Raw genomic sequence first — 18611 nt, forward strand, 5'->3', positions numbered from 1 at the left:
ATGCGCCGAGATTGCACCACTGCATGACAGACCAGCCTAGGCAACAGAGCAAGACTCCGTCTGAAAAAAATAAAAAATAAAAAATAAATAAAAAAACAGGCACACTAAATTGAAAATGTATGTATCTTAATTCTGTCCTCATGGAATTTATAATTCAGCTGAGGCAAAGATGACCAATACTACAAGGTAGGAACTATCAAATGAATGACATTCTACTTCTACGTGTCAAAGGTAGAAGAGATCAATATGATCAGAGAAATATTCACATAGCAGATGGTCACATAGGAGATTTTACCAGGAACTGGAGAATAGGTAGATCAGCAAAAGAGACAGAAATAAACACTGAAAAATTCATTAATATATGTGGTCTGAAAGTCATTTCATCTAACGCATGTGATCTTCTTGAGAAGTATGCTTTTCCCAGTCTTTTGTTTTTCCTTCTATGTGGAAAGAACTTCATTCATTTATTTTCAGGCCTCTCTAAGCCCTTGTACTCACTATGCCTCAGGGCACACTGTAAAGGAAGAATTTTGGCTTCCAGGTACTACTCCTTTATTTTGATCTTATTCTATTCAGAACTCAGATGGGCACCCCAAGTGCTATTAAATGGGTCACCTTACAGACCCCTACACATGTGGGCCTCTCTAAAGCTAGACTTCAATTCTGGCTTCTTAATATAGTTAATTTCTTACTATCTCATCCACCTCCCTATACACATATTTGCTACCTCTCTCCCTTCTTGCTATTTGAGGGCTAGGTCTGAGCCCAATCCATTTTTAAATCTCTACAGCACCTAACACAGTGACTGGGTTATAACAAATGTCCAGTAAGGATTTGTGGAATGAACTAAAGATACATAAACAGAGCAAACTATCTCCTTCGGAACTTTCATTTATGCATGTATGTTTATCAACATTTTAAAAATATGTCACTCTATTTCTTTACTCTTTTATCATTTTTTTCCTTTCTAAGAGACAAGGTCTTGCTCTGTCACTCAGGCTAGAGTGGACTAGTGTGAACATAGCTCACCGCAGCCTTTAAATCCTGGGCTCAAGCAATCCTTCTGCCTCAGCCTCCCTAAGTAGCTGGGACTATGGGTGTGTACCACCACACTGGGCTAATTTTTCAATTTTTTTGTAGAGACAGGGTCTGGTTTTGTTGCTCAGGCTAGTATCAAACTCCTGGCTTCAGGTGATCCTCTCTCCTCGGTCTCCCAAAGTGCTGGACTTACAGGCATGAGCTACCGTGCCCAGGTTCATCTATTTTTTATTTCTAAATAAAGCCACCATGGAAAAGGTGAAAAAAATGTAAGTGATAATTAGAATAAGTAGGCCAGGTGCACTAGCTCATGCCTGTAATCCCAGGAGTTTGGGAGGCCAAGGCAGGAGGAATGCTGGAGCCCAGGAGTTCAAGACCAGCCTGGGCAACATAGTGAGACCCTGTCTCTAAAATTAAAAAAGAAAAAAAATTAGGATAGGTGACTTCAAAATATTTTGGAGCAGTATGTGGTTGAGGAGTTCTTTGTCCACAATCACCCAATAAAGACAGCCTTATGTAAATATTCTAAGTGGACCAAATAACCACAAATCTTATTTTAATGCTAGAAGAATGTTCTAGCATTCCTTCTGTATTCATTCTAGGTCTCCACAGAACTCCAGTTACTTATATAGGTGTTTATCCCCACTGCAATCCCACACCCTAAATGACTGAGAGTTCCTTGAAGACACTCAATAAATATATGTCAAATTGAGCTGAATGGGACTATACAAAGGAACGGCAAAACAGAAAACCAGATACCAAAAATGTTACCGAGAGTAAGATTCCCCTGGTATTTTTAGTTTTAATACACTTTCTTTCTTTCTTTCTTTCTTTCTTTTTTTTTTTTTTTTTTTTTGAGGTGCCCAGGCTAGGATGCAATGGCACTATCTTGGCTCACTGTAACCTCCACCTCCTGGATTCAGGCGATTCTCTTGCCTCTGGGACGACAGGTGCCTGTCACCACACCCAGCTAATTTTTGTATTTTTAGTAGAGACAGGGTTTCACCATGTTCGTCAGTTTTAATATATTTCCTAAGTAGCTGATTCACCCCACAGTTTTTCTACTTTTAGTAACAAAATTTTTAAAGATAAACTAAACACAGTTGAACTGGTCTTATCATATAAACTTATTTAAACATGTGGAACACACATTTTATATTAATTACATGTATGGAAGTCATTCTCCAAACAAAGGTTCATAAACAGTATTAATAACTTGATGGTAATCAGTAAAACTACAGATAATCAAGGAACAAAATGATTGTGATTTCCCACCTGTAGGTCAAGTGCCAGCCCTGCCTCCTGCCCTGTCTCTAATCTCTATGATGATGGATCTGATTCTTTACAAAAATGCAAAGTAGACACAGGAGTGATTAACACTATATAGGAAAGGCTGGGTGTGGTAACTCACACCTGCAACCCCAGCACTTTGGGAGGCTAAGGTGGGCGGATCATTTGAGGTCAGGAGTTCAAGAACAGCCTAACCAACATGGTAAAACCCCATCTCTACTAAAAAAAAATACAAAAATTAGCTGGGTGTGGTGGTGTGCACCTATAATCCCAGTTACTCGAGAGGCTGAGGCAGGAGAATGGCTTGAACCCAGGAGGCAGAAGTTGCAGTGAGCTGCAATCACGCCACTGCACTCTAGTCAGGGCGACAGAGCGAGACTCCGTCTCAAAAAAACAAAACAAAACAAAACAAAACAAAACCCTATATAGGAGAAAGAGGAAATCTAATTCATTTCTGTACTTCTAACAGCTACCACAATGGTTGGTGCGTAGTCAGCACACAGCAGGCACATAATATTTGCTAGGTGGATAGATGGACAAATTAGTAAGTAATCTAAAATGTGATACTCAGCTTAGGAATCAGATTCCTGAGAGTTTGGTTAGGTTGAATCAGGTTTCTAAAGTAAAGGCAAAACTCAAGGCCATACTATCCTCAATCTATAAGGATGGAACAATGTCAGCATTGTACATTTACCACATTATAGGACTCAGTGAGTAAATGGGCAAAAAAGTCATTACTTCCATATGGAGTCCCTATCAGTAGGGTACTTGGTTAAATTTTTCAGCAGCTCCACCAATGCAAGATGAATCCCTTCTTTGGTTGAAACATTAGTACAGCATAAGAGTTCATGAAGAGCCTCTCGAATATCTCTGGATGAATCCTTTAAAAAAAAGTAATAATAATAGTAGTTACTGTTGGTTAGCAGACTCAGCCTCTATCTACCATCCCCTTCTCCCTAGCCACCTTCCCATCTAGGGTGGCCATGTAACAAAGTATGTGGAAGTTTTTTGGCTGAAATTCCTGAAACAGCTTCATTTTATTGATAAATAAAGGACCAGAGGCAGTAGCTTTGTCCCCTTTGTTCTTTAACCTTCCTTTTCCATCCTATCTGGAACTCAGTCATGATGCTGAAGGTACAAGAGCCTTTTTGCAACTAGGAAAAAAGACAGGCTAAGAAGAAAGGCTAAGAGAGAGGCTGGGAATGGCCAGTTAGCAGAACACTCAGAACACACACACTTATTAAGTTTGCCATCTCATACAGGCACAGTTTGTGGCATCCCAAAACAATTACAACAGTAACATCAAAGATCACTGATCACAGATCACCGTAACAGATGTAATATGAAAAAGTTCGAAATATTGCAAGAATTACCAAAATGTGACACAGACATAAAGTGAGCACATGCTATTGGAAAAATGGCACCGATACACTTGCTCAATGCATGGTTGCTGCAATCTCTCAATTTATTAAGAAAACACAATATCTGCAAAGCCCAATAAAGAGAGGTATACCTGTATGTGTTAAATGGAGGAGTGAGGGAGAGTCAATCTAACTGATGTGAATTTCAAGACGACTTCAAGAATGAGAAATATTAAAAGAGAGGCAAATTGAAACGTCACTCCTATTCATAAAATTCTGCAACAGTTTTCCATAATGTTAGAATAAAATCCAGACATCTTAAAACGGCCTACAAGGCTTTCTACCTGTCCTTAATCCCTTCTCAGACTTCATCTCATGCCACATTTCTACTTTCTCACTGGAGTTCACTCCTACTGGCTTTCTCTCTATTTTGCAAACACAACAAAGATCACTTGTGTTTTAGAGCCTTCCCACTAGCTGTTGCCTCTACCTGAAGTTATTCTCCCAGTCTTCACATAGCTAGCTTCTGTTCATCATTCAAGACTCAACTTGAAAATCATCTTCTCGGAAAGTCTTTACTAACCACTCAAATTACAGTGAAATTCCCCATTCCTCCATCATACTGTTTATCTTCTGCATAACATTTATCACCATCTGAAATCATTTTGTTTGTTTACTCCACCTCTCTTTAGAATATAAGTTTTTGGCCGGGCGCGGTGGCTCAAGCCTGTAATCCCAGCACTTTGGGAGGCTGAGACGGGCGGATCACGAGGTCACGAGATCGAGACCATCCTGGCTAACACTGTGAAACCCCGTCTCTACTAAAAAAATACAAAAAACTAGCCGGGCGTGGTGGCGGGCGCCTGTAGTCCCAGCTACTCCGGAGGCTGAGGCAGGAGAATGGCGTAAACCCGGGAGGCGGAGCTTGCAGTGAGCTGAGATCCGGCCACTGCACTCCAGCCTGGGCGACTGAGCAAGACTCCGTCTCAAAAAAAAAAAAAAAAAAAAAAGAATATAAGTTTTATGGCAGCAAGGAGCCTATCTGTTTTGATACCCCTATATTTCTAATACATAGACAGTGCTTGTTGAATACAGAAGTGAATCTTTCTAGGCAGGGTAGGATCTTGGCATAGCAGGAAACAAAAAAAAAGTGAATTCCAACTGAAAGGGTCAGCAAGGTAAGGCTCAAAGCAATGAAGCACAGTGACACAGAAAATATAAAGGAGCAGTGCACAGCAGGGTGGAAGAACAGTCTACTGTAAGTTTATATGGGTCTGAACTCCTGAAAAGAATTAAAAGGCAAGGATTCTCTATGAGCTATATACATAAGTACTTATAAATAAGCATACCTGTGAACAATTCTGTACATCAAAACATAGCTTGGAACATAGCTCAGCTATTCAGCAAACATTTACCGAGCACCTAATTGTGCCAGACACTGCTGCAAGACATTGGTAATAAAAAAATGAAGAGTCGGCCAGGCACGGTGGCTCATACCGTAACCCCAGCACTTTGGCAGGCCAAGGTGGGTGGATCACTTGAGGTCAGGAGTTTAAGACCAGCCTGGCCAATATGGTGAAACGCCATTTCTACTAAAAAAATACAAAAATTAGTGTTGTGGTGCATGCCTATAATCCCAGCTACTCGGAAGACCGAAGAATTGCTTGAACCCAGGAGGTGAAGGTTGCAGTGAGCCAAGATCGCACCACTGCACTCCAGCCTGGGCGACAGAGCGAGACTCAGCCTCAAAAAAAAAGAAAAGTCAAGACACCTTGAGAAGCTCACAGTCTTATGAAATAGAGAATTACTGAAAAATGCTAGAGCAGTATACACAGGGTACTATGGGAATAGAGAGGTGGCATTTAGCCCATCCAGGGCTGGGAGTAACAGTTAGGGAAAGCTTCCTGGATATGTTACCGAATATAGGCTGTGGGAATAAGTGGACATCTCCTAGGTTGAAGTGGCGGTTTTGCAAACAGAGGGGGAAAATTACATTGAAGCTAAAATTGTGAGGAAAAGCAATATGTGTAGGAAAGTGACTTTAGCATCAAGTTCAAGGTGAGGAATGGTGGAAAAGAAAGCTAAAAAGGGCTGGGTGCGGTGGCTCACGTCTGTAATCCCAGCACTTTGGGAGGCCGAGACGGGTGGATCACGAGGTCAGGAGATCGAGACCATCCTGGCTGACACAGTGAAACCCCGTCTCTACTAAAAATATATTTAAAAAAATGAGCCGGGGACAATAAAAGCAAAAAAAAAAAAAAAAAAAAAAAAATGAGCCGGGCGCAGTGGCGGGCGCCTGTAGTCCCAGCTACACGGGAGGCTGAGGCAGGAGAATGGCGTGAACCCAGGAGATGGAGCTTGCAGTGAGCCGAGATCGCGCCACTGCACTCCAGCCTGGGCGACAGAGTGAGACTCCGTCTAACAAAAAAAAAAAAAGACACTGCTCCCTCTGTCTGGTACCCTTTCATCCTACCACCAGTGTCACTTCTCCTTTAAAAAAGATGCACTTCAGCTTGAGTGACAGAGTGAGAGCCTGTCTCAAAAGAAGAAGGGAAAGAAAAAGCCCAGCTAAGTCCTACTCCTCCTTCAAATGTCCACTACAGCACTTCCTCCTTCTTCCCAACCTCACCTCAGCCAATTCAGGTTAGACACTATGTATTCTCTAGGCATCCTATCCTTTCTTGATCACAGAAAGACCAAGCTTATTCAAATTTCCTGTTTCACAGTCAATTTCTTCCATTTTTGGGGGGTGGAGTATGGTGAGAAAACAGAACTGTGCTGCCTGATACACTGTTCTGTCACCAATGCCTAGCACAATATCTGATTTTAACAGTGGGGGTGAGGGATGAATTAATGAGTAACAAACTAGAAACACTCACCTCTAGCACAGCCAGGACAGTGTCAAGCTGATCTTCTCGGAGGGTGATGTTGTTAGAGATTTTTCTCATGGTATGTATGGACTGCAGACGTACTTCCTCAATTTCATCGTTGAACATGTCAACTAGGAAATCAAGGCACTTCTCAGCAAAAGAGGGTGAAGACTGGGCCAACATGCAGAGGGCCTCCACAGCAGCAATACGAACCTCTAGAAAAAAGAGAAAAAATAAAATTGCACATCAGGCTGGGGACAGTGGCTCATGCCTGTAATCCCAACACTTTGGGAGGCCGAGGTAGGCAGATCACTTGAGCCCACCTAGGAAACACGGTAAAACTCTGTTTCTACCAAAAACAATTTAAAAATTAGCTGCGTGTGGAAGTATGCACCTGTTGTCTTAGCTACTTGGGAGGCTGAGGTGGGAGGATCACTTGAGCCTGGGAGGCAGAAATTACAGTAAGCCAAGGTCGTGCCACTGCACTCCAGCCTGGGTGACAGAACGAGACCCTATATCAAAACAAAAACACAAAAAAACAAATTAGCCAAGTGTGTTGGCACACGCATATAGTACCATCTACTTGGGAAGCTGAGGCAGGAAGATCACTTGTGCCCAGGAGTTTGAGGCTGCAGTGAACCATGATCGTGCCACTACACTCCATCCTGGGTGACAGAGTGGGCCCCTGTCTCAAAAAAAGAAACAAAAAACAATAATAAAAACAACAACAATAAAAAAAAAAAACCCAAAAAACAAAACAAAAAAACTGCACATCAGCCAGGTGCAGTGCCATACACCAAAGTCCCAGCTACTCAGGAGGCTGAGGTGGGAGGATCATTTGACCCCAGGAGTTCAAGGCTGGCCTGAGCAACACACTGAAGCCCCATATTTTATATACATATAAAGTAACTCATATCAAATTAAGAGCCATGGGAAAAGTCCAAGATGGATTCCTTCTCCTTCAGGCTGTCTTCTATTCTCTACTCCTCTCATTCTATAAACTCTCCCTGGGAGATCTCTATGCGCACATTTTCACATACCACCCACCTTAACATTGATCTAAGAACATGGAATTTAGTATCACAAGAACTATGGCTTAAATCTGACTCCACATATGTGTGAAGTTGCATGTCTGCCTATATTAACTTCTTGAAAATTAAACTGTCTTACTTATCTCAGTATTCCAACCACAGTACTTTTTAAAAAGTCAGTTAGTAAATCATGTTATCATTATTATTAAGATTAAAGTAGACTAAATATCATTGTTCCAATTTTAGAGGTAAGATTCAGCAACATGGATTAACTTGCCTCAAAGCAAATGAGGGCAGAAATAGGACTAATACCCAGGTCTGTTGACTGCAGGTTAAAATCATATAGTGGTTAAGGATACACACTTGGAATGATAGAGGTCTCAGAGCAAACTGTAGTGAATGATCCCTCCACTAAGTTGGAGGGTGATCTTAAATAAGTAACTTCCTGGCACCTCAAATTTCTCACCTGGTAAATGGAGATAATACTCATTTCCTTACAGAGTTGTTAGGACTAAATGAGATAATACAGGTAAAGCACACAGGGACTCTGCCTGGCATATTTTAAGAGCTCAGTAAGTATCACCTACAGTGTAGATTTGGGTTCTGTAAGCACCCTTAAAACAGGGACATGTTTTCGACCCCTTGGTATGCTCAGAACATGTAAGCAATAAAGCCACTGATCTGAGGAAACCCTTTCTTCATTCACTAATAAGTGGGTCCTGCACACGTACTATATGCCAAGTGCAGTACTAAGGGCTAGGATACAAAGATGAGAAATGAGTAAGACACAGAAAATGTTCGCAAGACTTCTATACATGGTTGTTTTTTTCTAGTGATTCCCATATGCTTCTGTGACAAAATGGACTATTTCAAAACAAAACAAAAACTACCTAAAGTTGTGGTTAAAACTCACAAACACAATTTCCTCTTTGTATAAAGAAAGGTTTTATAGACATGTTAAGAGCAGAGTTACTACATTAAAGACAGATGATTCAGGTTTTTCTTGGTAGTTATGAATTCCTCCTTTTCATCAGAAGAGAACAATTTTCTTCACTTCACAATAATATAATTTAAACATGAAATTGCTAATTATAAGGCAAGCTAGAGATAAACCCAAGTATGTTAAGTGCTGGCTCTTCCTCCTAGAATTTTATCCATTACACCACACTGACTCATATGTAACCTTTGCAAGTCCACCAAGGCAATCAGGAAGGAACTTCTGACCAGAAAGAGATAATCAGTGTGACCTCAGCTGATACAATTCCAAGCAGAAGCAAACATATGTGGTATTTTACTTTGCCTGAACAGCCAGACTATAAGCAGGTAAACTGACATTTTCCACTGAACTTTTTGGAATGTTGAAAATATGTTGACCAGGCATGTCACACCTGTAATCCCAGAACTCTGAGAGGCCAAGGCGGGAGGATCACTGAAGCCCAGGAGTTTGACACCAGCCTGGGCAACATAGTGAGACCCCATCTCTATAAAAAAAAGTTAATTAAAAATAAATAAATAATATGTCACAGACTCCCTATGGGTACAGAGCAGAGAAAAGGAATCTACTACACTACATTTTAAAAAAGACTGATCCTCAGCATCTGCACATGTACAATTGGGTCCAGACTTAGCTACTTATTAGCTTTGTACTTAGTACTAAAGATAAAAAGATGAACAAAAGCAAGACTATCCCCCCAGGCTTACAAACAAGAACAGTTAATTGCATTACAGAGTGATGACTGTTGCTATGGAAAAGTACACGGATGTAAGAAAATGCATATGAAGAAATACAGCCCAATCAATGGGATCAGAGGTGGCTTTCTGTAATATGTGATCCCTAAAAACAATACCTAAAAGAGCTGCTAAGCCAAAAGAAAGAAAAAGGCCTTTCTAGAAGAAAAGCTACATGCACAAAGTCCCAAAAAGGAGGGAGAAGATGGATATATTAGAATACCAGAAGCATGTGAGGCACTACACTACAATGAACAGCCAGTGAAATAAGGCTCCATTTCATTCCCAGCAATGCACCCCTAAAACCCAAATTTACCCAGAATTGTAAAAATGTGATAAAACTAGAAAGCTGTCATACCTGATACCTGGTTATGGTATACTCACTTTTTAAACTTAAGTTAATTTGATTACATATTAATAACATTTATAACACAAAGGGTAAATGCTTGAGGAGATGGATACCTATTCTATATGATGTGATTATTTCATGCCTGTATCAAAATATCTCATGTACCCCTTAAATACATATACTAGTATGGAACCAAAAAAGAGCCTGCATAGCCAAGACAATTCTAAGCAAAAAAAAACAAAGCTAGAGGCCTCATGCTACCTGACTTCAAACTATACTACAAGGCTACAGTAACCAAAACAGCATAGTACTGGTACCAACACAGATATATAGACCAATGGAACAGAATAGAGGCCTCGGAAATAACACCACACATCTACAACCATCTGATCTTTGACAAACTTGACAAAAACAACCAACGGGGAAAGGATTCCCTATTTAATAAATGGTGTTGGGAAAACTGGCTAGCCATATGCAGAAAGCTGAAACTGGATCCCTTCCTTACACCTTATACAAAAACTAACTCAAGATGGATTAAAGACTTAAACGTAAGACCTAAAACCATAAAAGCCCTAGAAGAAAACCTAGGCAATACCATTCAGGACATAGGCATGGGCAAAGACTTCATGACTAAAACACCAAAAGCAATGGCAACAAAGCCAAAATTGACAAATGGGATCTACTTAAACTAAAGAGCTTCTGCACAGCAAAAGAAACTATCTTCAGAGTGAACAGGCAACCTACAGAATGGGAGAAAAGTTCTGTAATCTATCCATCCAACAAAGAGCTAATATCTAGAATTTACAAGGAACTTAAACAAATTTCAAAAAACAAAACAAAAAAAAAAACCAACCCCATCAAAAAGTGGGTGAAGGATATGAACAGACACTTCTCAAAAGAAGACATTTATGCAACCAACAAACATATGAAAAAAAGCTCATCATCACTGGTCATTAGAGAAATGCAAATCAAAACCACAATGAGATACCATCTCACACCAGTTAGAATGGCGATCATTAAAAAGTCAGGAAACAACAGACACTGGAGAGGATGTGGAGAAACAGGAATGCTTTTACACTGTTGGTGGGAGTATAAATTAGTTCAGCCATTGTGGAAGACAGTGTGGCGATTCCTCAAGGATCTAGAACCAGAAATACCATTTGACCCAGCAATCCCATGACTGGGTATATACCCAAAGGATTATAAAATCATTCTACTATAAAAACACACGCACACATATTTTTATTACAGCACTATTCACAATAGCACAGACTTGAAACCAACTCAAAGGCCCATCAATGATAGACTGGATAAAGACAATGTGGCACACATACACCATGGAATATTATGTAGTTATAAAAAAGGATGAGTTCATGTCCTTTACAGGGACATGGATGAAGCTGGAAACCATCATCCTCAGCAAACTAACACAAGAACAGAAAACCAAACACCAGATGTTCTCACTCGTAAGTGGGAGTTGAACAATGAGAACACACGGACACGGGAGGTGGGAGGGCATCACACACCAGGGCCTGTTGGGGGATGGGGGGCTGGGGGAGGGACAGCATTAGGAGAAATACCTAGTGTAGACAATGGGCTGACGGGTGCAGCAAACCACCATGGCACGTGTATACCTATGTAACAAACCTGCACATTCCACACATGTACCCCAGAACTTAAAAGTATAGATGGGCAGATCACGAGGTCAGGAGATCGAGACCATCCTGGCTAACCTGGTGAAACCCCATCTCTACTAAAAAACACAAAAAACTAGCCAGGCGAGGTGGCGGGCGCCTGTAGTCCCAGCTACTCGGGAGGCTGAGGCAGGAGAATGGCATGAACCCAGGAGGCGGAGCTTGCGGTGAGCTGAGATCCGGCCACTGCACTCCAGCCTGGGCAACACAGCGAGACTCCGTCTCAAAAAAATAAAAAATAATAAAAAATAAAAAATAAAAAAAAAATTTTTTTAAAGTATTTAAAAAATCTTAATGGCAAACTGGAAATTGTGTAAGTAAATCATATAAATGTTAAAAGTCACCAAATTCAGTTGTAGAAACTAAACAAAGCAAAAATGCTAATAGAAACAAAATAGGTTTCAGTTACTCACTTTAGAGTAAAATAGGTTTTAATAACTGGACTTCCTCATTATCCAATATTATTTAAATTGTAATTCATATTTTAAGTTCATAGGGAATCAAAAAGCAGAGGTAGCTTTATTTACTTTCTATACATATGGAACATTTTAGAACAAATGATAGGATAACCCAATTCTTACATCTACTGATGAAAAACTCTTTCAAAAATAATATTCTTGCCCTTCTAAGAAGTTCTATCCTGAGGTATGATTTTATAGGCATTTTTAAGACCTGGCACAAGTCTCTGGCACAAATTTACTGTAAAATGTGGACATTCAACATTACCTTACCAGGTCTGTTACCCTTGCTGATAATGAAGAGGCTGGAGTTAATCATCTCAAAGCACTGAAATTCTGAGATCTACGTGAGACAGATAGCACATGGAAATCACAGGGCTTTATAGGAAGTCTATTACAAGATGGAGGACCAGCTTTATCCTCTAAGGATGAGACAGAGACAAAATATATGAAACAACAGCACTCCAGACACTGGGCATCTGGCAATAAAGGACTTCTGTCCCTGAGAGATGGGAAATAAATGAGGTGATCTCAATGATTACAGCAATTAAGTTTAGAGAGACTCCAGGCACTAGGTCTTCTCTCCCTGAGTTTAGAAGATTGAGCTGGGAGTTTGGGAAGTCCAATGTGGTGAGAGTTCATAGAGCAAATTACTGGAAAGGAGAGAACTACACAGAGAGACAGAAAGCTTGGGAGATCTGCAGACGGTTGCCTCAAGTCTTCAGCTGAATTCTGATCTGTGAGACAGAGACCATCTGAGGCCTGGAAAAGCAGCACTCAAAACAATGAGAGGAAACAATCTCTAGAGCTCACACAGGGCCTATAAAACCACAGTTAACTTAGAAGAATTTTGCAGCCAGGTGTGGTGGCTTACACCTGTAATCCTAAAACTTTGGGAGGCCGAGGCGGCCGGATTGCTTGAGGCCAGGGCTTCAAGCCTGGCCTGGACAACATGACAAAACCCTGTCTCTACAAAAAATACAAAAATCAGCCAGGTGTGGTGGTACCCACCTGTGGTCCTAGTTACTCAGGAGGCTGAAGTGGGAAGGTCATCTGAGCCCAGGAGGTCAAGGCTGCAGTGATCCGTGACTGCACCTTGGCACTCCAGACTGAGCGATAGAGCAAGATCCTGTCGAAAGAAAAGAAAGAGAGAAAAGAAAGAAAAGAAAGAAAGAAAGAAAGAAGAAAAAAAGAGGTTTTCTCTAATCCTGCCTAACAAAGTATAAGACCTGAAAAAACGGATCCCAGAACAAAGCTCAAAAATATTTATAGGAATAAAATAATGTTCAGTATCCAATAAAGTGAAATCTATAATGTCTGGCATCCAACTAAAAATTATCAGACATGAAAAGACACAGGATGGAATATATACAAGATGGAATAATACGTAATACAGGAGGAAAAAAAATCAATCAAAACCAACCTAGGAATCACAGAAGTAATAGACCTAGTAAACAAGGATAGTAAGACAGTTATTATAAACATATCATCTGCTTACAAAGCTAGAGGAAAGATTAAGTATGTTAAGAAAGACATGGTAGGCCGGGCGCGGTGGCTCAAGCCTGTAATCCCAGCACTTTGGGAGGCCGAGATGGGCGGATCACGAGTTCAGGAGATCGAGACCATCCTGGCTAACATGGTGAAACCCCGTCTCTACTAAAATACAAAAAAAATTAGCCGGGCGAGGTGGCAGCGCCTGTAGTCCCAGCTACTCGGGAGGCTGAGGCAGGAGAATGGCGTGAACCCGGGAGGCGGGGCTTGCAATGAGCTGAGATCCAGCCACTGCACTCCAGCCTGGGCAACAGAGCCGGACTCCGTCTCAAAAAAAAAAAAAAAAAAAAAAAGAAAGACATGGTAGATACTAAAAAGACCCAAATTCTTTCTTCTTTTTTTTTGAGACAGGGTCTTGCTCTGTCACCCAGGCTGGAGTACACTTGTGCAACCACGGCTCCCTGCAACCTCTAACTCCTGGGCTCAAGCAATCCTCCTGCCTCAGCCTCCCAAGTAGCTGGGACTAAAGGCATGTACAACCATGTCTTGCTAATTTTAAATTTTTTGTAGAGATAGGGTCTCCTTATGTGGTCCAGGATGGAAAAAACCCAAATTCTAATCAAACTTCTAGAGACAAAAACTACATGTCTGAGATGAAAAATATACTGGGTGGGATTAACATCAGATTATATCTTGCAACACTCAAAGACAAAGCAATAGATACTATCCAAAATCAAACAAAGAGAAAATAAAAACTAGAAAAAAAAAAAAAGAAAGAAAAAAGAATAGAGCATCAATGAGCTGTAAAACAATATCAGTATCCTAACGCATGTGTAATTAAAGTCGCCAAAGGGCCCGTAGAGTCAGAGAAATTTTAAAAAATAATAGTGGCTGGGTACAGTGGCTCACACCTGTAATCCCAGCACTTTGGGCGGCTGAAGTGAGCAGGTAAGTTGAGCTCAGGAGTTTGAGACCAGCCTCAGCAACATGACGAAACTCCGTCTCTACTAGAAACATAAAAATTAGCCGAGAGTGGTGGCGGGCACCTGTAGTCCCAGTTACTTGGGAGGCTGAAGCGTGAGAATTGCCTGAACCTGGGAGGCAGCGGTTGCAGTGAGCTGAGATCACACCACCGCACTTCAGCCTGGGCGAAACTCTGTCCCCACCCCACCCCCGCCCCCCAAAAAAGAGAAAGAAAGAAATAATAGCAAAAAAAAAAAAAAAAATGTCCAACTGTGATGAAAACTATTCGATTCAAGAAGCTCAACAAACTCCAAGCAAAAGAAACATGACATGAACTGTACTATACCCAGGCATATCATAATCAGATTGCTTAAAACCAGTGATAAAGATAAATCTTAAAAGCAGCTGGAGATAAAAAGACACATTATATACAGAGGAAGATAAAAATGACAATAAATTTCTCAACAGAAAACTATGCAGCAATATCACTAAAAGACTGATAGAGGCCACGCACAGTGGCTCACGCCTGCAATCTCAACACTTTAGGAGGCCAAGGCAAAAGGATCACTTAAGCCCAGGAGTTCAAGACTGGCTTGGACAATATAGGGAGGCCCCGTCTCTACAAAAATATTACAAAATTAGCCAGGCACGGTGGCACGTGCTTATGGTCCCAGCTACTCAAAAGGCTGAGGTAGGAGGATTGCTTGGGTCCAGGAAGTCAAGGCTTCAGTGAGCTGTGATCACACCACTACACTCTAGCCTGGGTGACAGAGTGAGAACCTGTCTCAAAAAATAAAAAAGACTCTTGGAAAAAAAAGTTTATTAATCTAGAATTTTATTTCCACAAAAATACCTTTCTGTATGTATGTATGTATGTATTTTTTGAGACAGAGTTTTGTCCTGTTGCGTGCCCAGGTTAGAGTGCAGGGGCACAATCTCAGCTCACTGCAACTTCTGCCTCCTGAGTTCAAGTGATTCTTGTGTCTGAGCCTCTCTAGTAGCTGAGATTACAGGTGCATGCCATCATACGGGCTATTTTTTGTATTTTTAGTAGATACAGGGTTTCACCATGTTAACCAGGTTGGTCTTGAACTGCTAGCCTCAAGTGATCCTCCAGCCTCAGCCTCCCAAAGTGCTGGGATTACAGGTGTGAGCCACCATGCCTGGCCCAAAAATATCTTTCAAAAATTAAGGTGAAATAAAATATTCATCAGTCATATAAAGGCTTTGCAGTCAGACATACCTAGGTTTAAATCTTGCTCTGTCTCTTACTAGCTGGGTAAGCAATATCAAGTTACTATTTTTATTAATATCCATTTTAATTGCCAATTATTCAGTGTTTATTATAAATAGGCACATGTATTATGCCAACTGCTTTATGTGTATAGAACCTCATTTAATTCTCAGAACTCAGAAAGATAGTTATCATCATCCCTGTTTTATAAAAATGCTGGAATTTAAATATAGATTGACTAAACCCAAATCTCTTGCTCTTCACCATTGTCTCATACTACTGGGGTCTCTTCTGTGTGTAAAATAAAAAGCATAGTAAGTACTTCCCAGAGTTACTGTAAGGACTAAATGAAATGATACATGTGTATCACCCAGTACAATGCCAGACACATAGCAGTCACTCAATTAAAGAGCGTTATTACTATTATACAGTCATACTTACCATACATCTCATCTTCCAACCCATGAACGAAAGCTCCACAAGCTCCTGACTCAATCAAGTTCACAGCCCCAGTATCTACTTCTTCCTTGGGAGCATCATCTCCCCACTTCCTGCCACTGGAAAACTCGCCTGAACTGTAAAGTTCCTTGGCACGCTCATGTGCAGTACGTTTCCTCTGCAGAAGACAACAATAATTACCAATTGTAGGAGGTTCATGAAGAAACGCTAAGATGAACCCTGAGAACATGGGAAGGCAGAAAATAAAACTGTTTTTTGAGAGTTACATTTGTAAAAATTATCAGTAGTTCATACAAGAGAAATGCAAATTCAACTTAAAATGAAACCAAAGCCTTGCTGGTCTATAATAGCTGAAAGTACCTAATTAAAAAGGATAAAGATAGCTGAAGAATGTGTTAAGAAAGTTGGTTACGTTTGCTGTGGCAGCAACATAGGAAAGAGAGAGCCAGAGAGGTAAATAATGACAGTGCCCCTCCAAACACCATCTTGGGTAGACAACACATTTACTCTAAGAAAACAATTATCAGGCAGGGTGCAGGTGGCCCACGCCTGTAATCCCAGCACTTTGGGAGGCCAAGGCAGGCTGATCACAAGGTCAGGAGATTGAGACCATCCTGGCCAACATGGTGAAACTATCTCTACTAAAAGTACAAAAATTAGCTGGGCGTGGTGGCGCGTGCCTGTAGTCCCAGTTACTCGGCAGGCGGAGATTACAGTGAGCCAAGATCGTGCCACTGTACTCCAGCCTGACGACAGAGTGAGACTCCACCTCAAAAAAAAAAAAAAGAGAAAAGAAAAAAAGAAAAAAAGGAAAAGAAAACAATTATCTTAAGTCCTAGTAAAAGTATTTTTCTATTTGGCAACATTGCGTTCTATTTCAGTTGCAGTACAGTCACTAATCTAGTAAACTCACTTTACACAGAGATTGCCTAAGGTGGAATATACTGGTTGGTGAAAAGTAAGTATCCAGTCCACTTGACAGTTATGGTTCTCATCACAAATGAATGACCTGGCACTCCGCTTTATACACCAGCCTCTCATGGAAACCCCATCTCTAAAAAACTACAAAAAATTAGCCAGGTGTGGTTGTACACACCTGTAGTCCCAGCTACTCAGGAGGCCGAGGTGAGAGGATCACTTGAGCCCGGGAGGCAAAGGTTGCAGTGAACCAAGATCGCGCCACTGCACTCCAGCCTGGGCGACAGAGCGAGGCCCTGTCTCAAACAAAACAAAAGAAACAAACAAACAAAAAAACAAAAAAACATGCACAAGAAAAAGAGCTGAGAGACATACACCAAAATGACCAAAGTCATTACATTAGGGTAGCAGGCATATGGGTAAATTGCTTTCCTTTCCTTCATCAAAAATTCCACAACTTTCGTATCACTTTTATAATCACTTTTATAATTTCAAAATTGAGGTACTAACAATGAATGTACATATTATTTTCTCAGACTCAAATCTGGTTCTGCAAACCATGTTAGTGAACCATCACAATCAAAGCTTAAGGGCATTTCATAAGAGGCAGTTGGGGCCGGGCACAATGGCTCACATCTGTAATCCCAGCACTTTGGGAGGTAGAGGCAAGAGGATTGCTTGGGCTCAGAAGTTCAAGACCAGCATGGGGAACAGAGCAAGACCTCATCTCTACTAGAGATAAAAAAAATTAGCTGGGCATGGTGGGGCATGCCTGTAGTCCCGGCTACTCAGGAGGGTGGGGTGGGAGGAATGCTTGAGCCCAGGAGATCAAAGCTGCAGTGAGCTATGATTGTGCCACTGCATTCCAGCCTGGGCAAGAGCATGAGACCCTGTTTCAAAAAAAACGAAAAAATGGTGCGGGGTTGGGGGTATTTTGTTACTGTTTGGAGAAAGGCTTTACTCACTCTTCCATGATAACTGCTGCTGAAAAGGAGTCCTAAAATGTCATACCATCTCACAAAATGAGAACAGGCCTTTGTAGTTCCTAACAAACAGAAAATTAGTCTTTTGGGGTTTTCTGGGGTTTTTTTGGTTGTTGTTTTTTGGGGTTTTTTGGAGACAGAGTCCCACTCTGTTGCCCAGGCTGGAGAGCAGTGGTGCGATCTCGGCTCACTGCAACCTCTGGTCTCCAGAGTTCAAGTGATTCTCTGCCTCAGCCACCCAAGTAGCCAGGACTACAGGCACATGCCACCACACCCAGCTAATTTTTGTTTTTCAGTTGAGACGGGGTTCACCATGTGGCCAGGCTGGTCTCAAACTCCTGGCTGCAAGTGATCCACCTGCCTCAGCCTCCCAAAGTGCTGGCATCACAGATGTGAGCCACTGCACCTGGCTTAGAAAATTAATCTTGCAGGCCGGGCGCGGTGGCTCAAGCCTGTAATCCCAGCACTTTGGGAGGCCGAGGCGGGTGGATCACGAGGTCAGGAGATCGAGACCATCCTGGCTAACATGGTGAAACCCCGTCTCTACTAAAAATACAAAAAACTAGCCGGGCGTGGTGGCGGGCGCCTGTAGTCCCAGCTACTCGGAGGCTGAGGCAGGAGAATGGCGTGAACCTGGGAGGCGGAGCTTGCAGTGAGCCGAGATCGCGCCACTGCACTCCAGCCTGGGTGACACAGCGCGAGACTCCGTCTCAAAAAAAAAAAAAAAAAAAAAAAAAAAAAAAA

General features: G+C 41.5%; 1 protein-coding gene across 1 annotated transcript in view; it reads right to left on the reverse strand.

Annotated features, from left to right (window-relative positions):
* Nucleotides 1–18611, reverse strand: part of INTS4 (integrator complex subunit 4) — a 110643-nt gene that overhangs the window by 40650 nt on the left and 51382 nt on the right. The window contains exons 10-12 of the mRNA XM_025357625.1: nt 15949–16123; nt 6569–6774; nt 3067–3209 (exon numbers count right to left, since the gene is read on the reverse strand). Coding sequence (XP_025213410.1) covers nt 3067–3209; nt 6569–6774; nt 15949–16123 — 524 coding nt within the window. The remainder of the gene's footprint in view (nt 1–3066; nt 3210–6568; nt 6775–15948; nt 16124–18611) is intronic.

Source organism: Theropithecus gelada, chromosome 14, assembly GCF_003255815.1.
Source record: "Theropithecus gelada isolate Dixy chromosome 14, Tgel_1.0, whole genome shotgun sequence".
Taxonomy (NCBI): domain Eukaryota; kingdom Metazoa; phylum Chordata; class Mammalia; order Primates; family Cercopithecidae; genus Theropithecus; species Theropithecus gelada.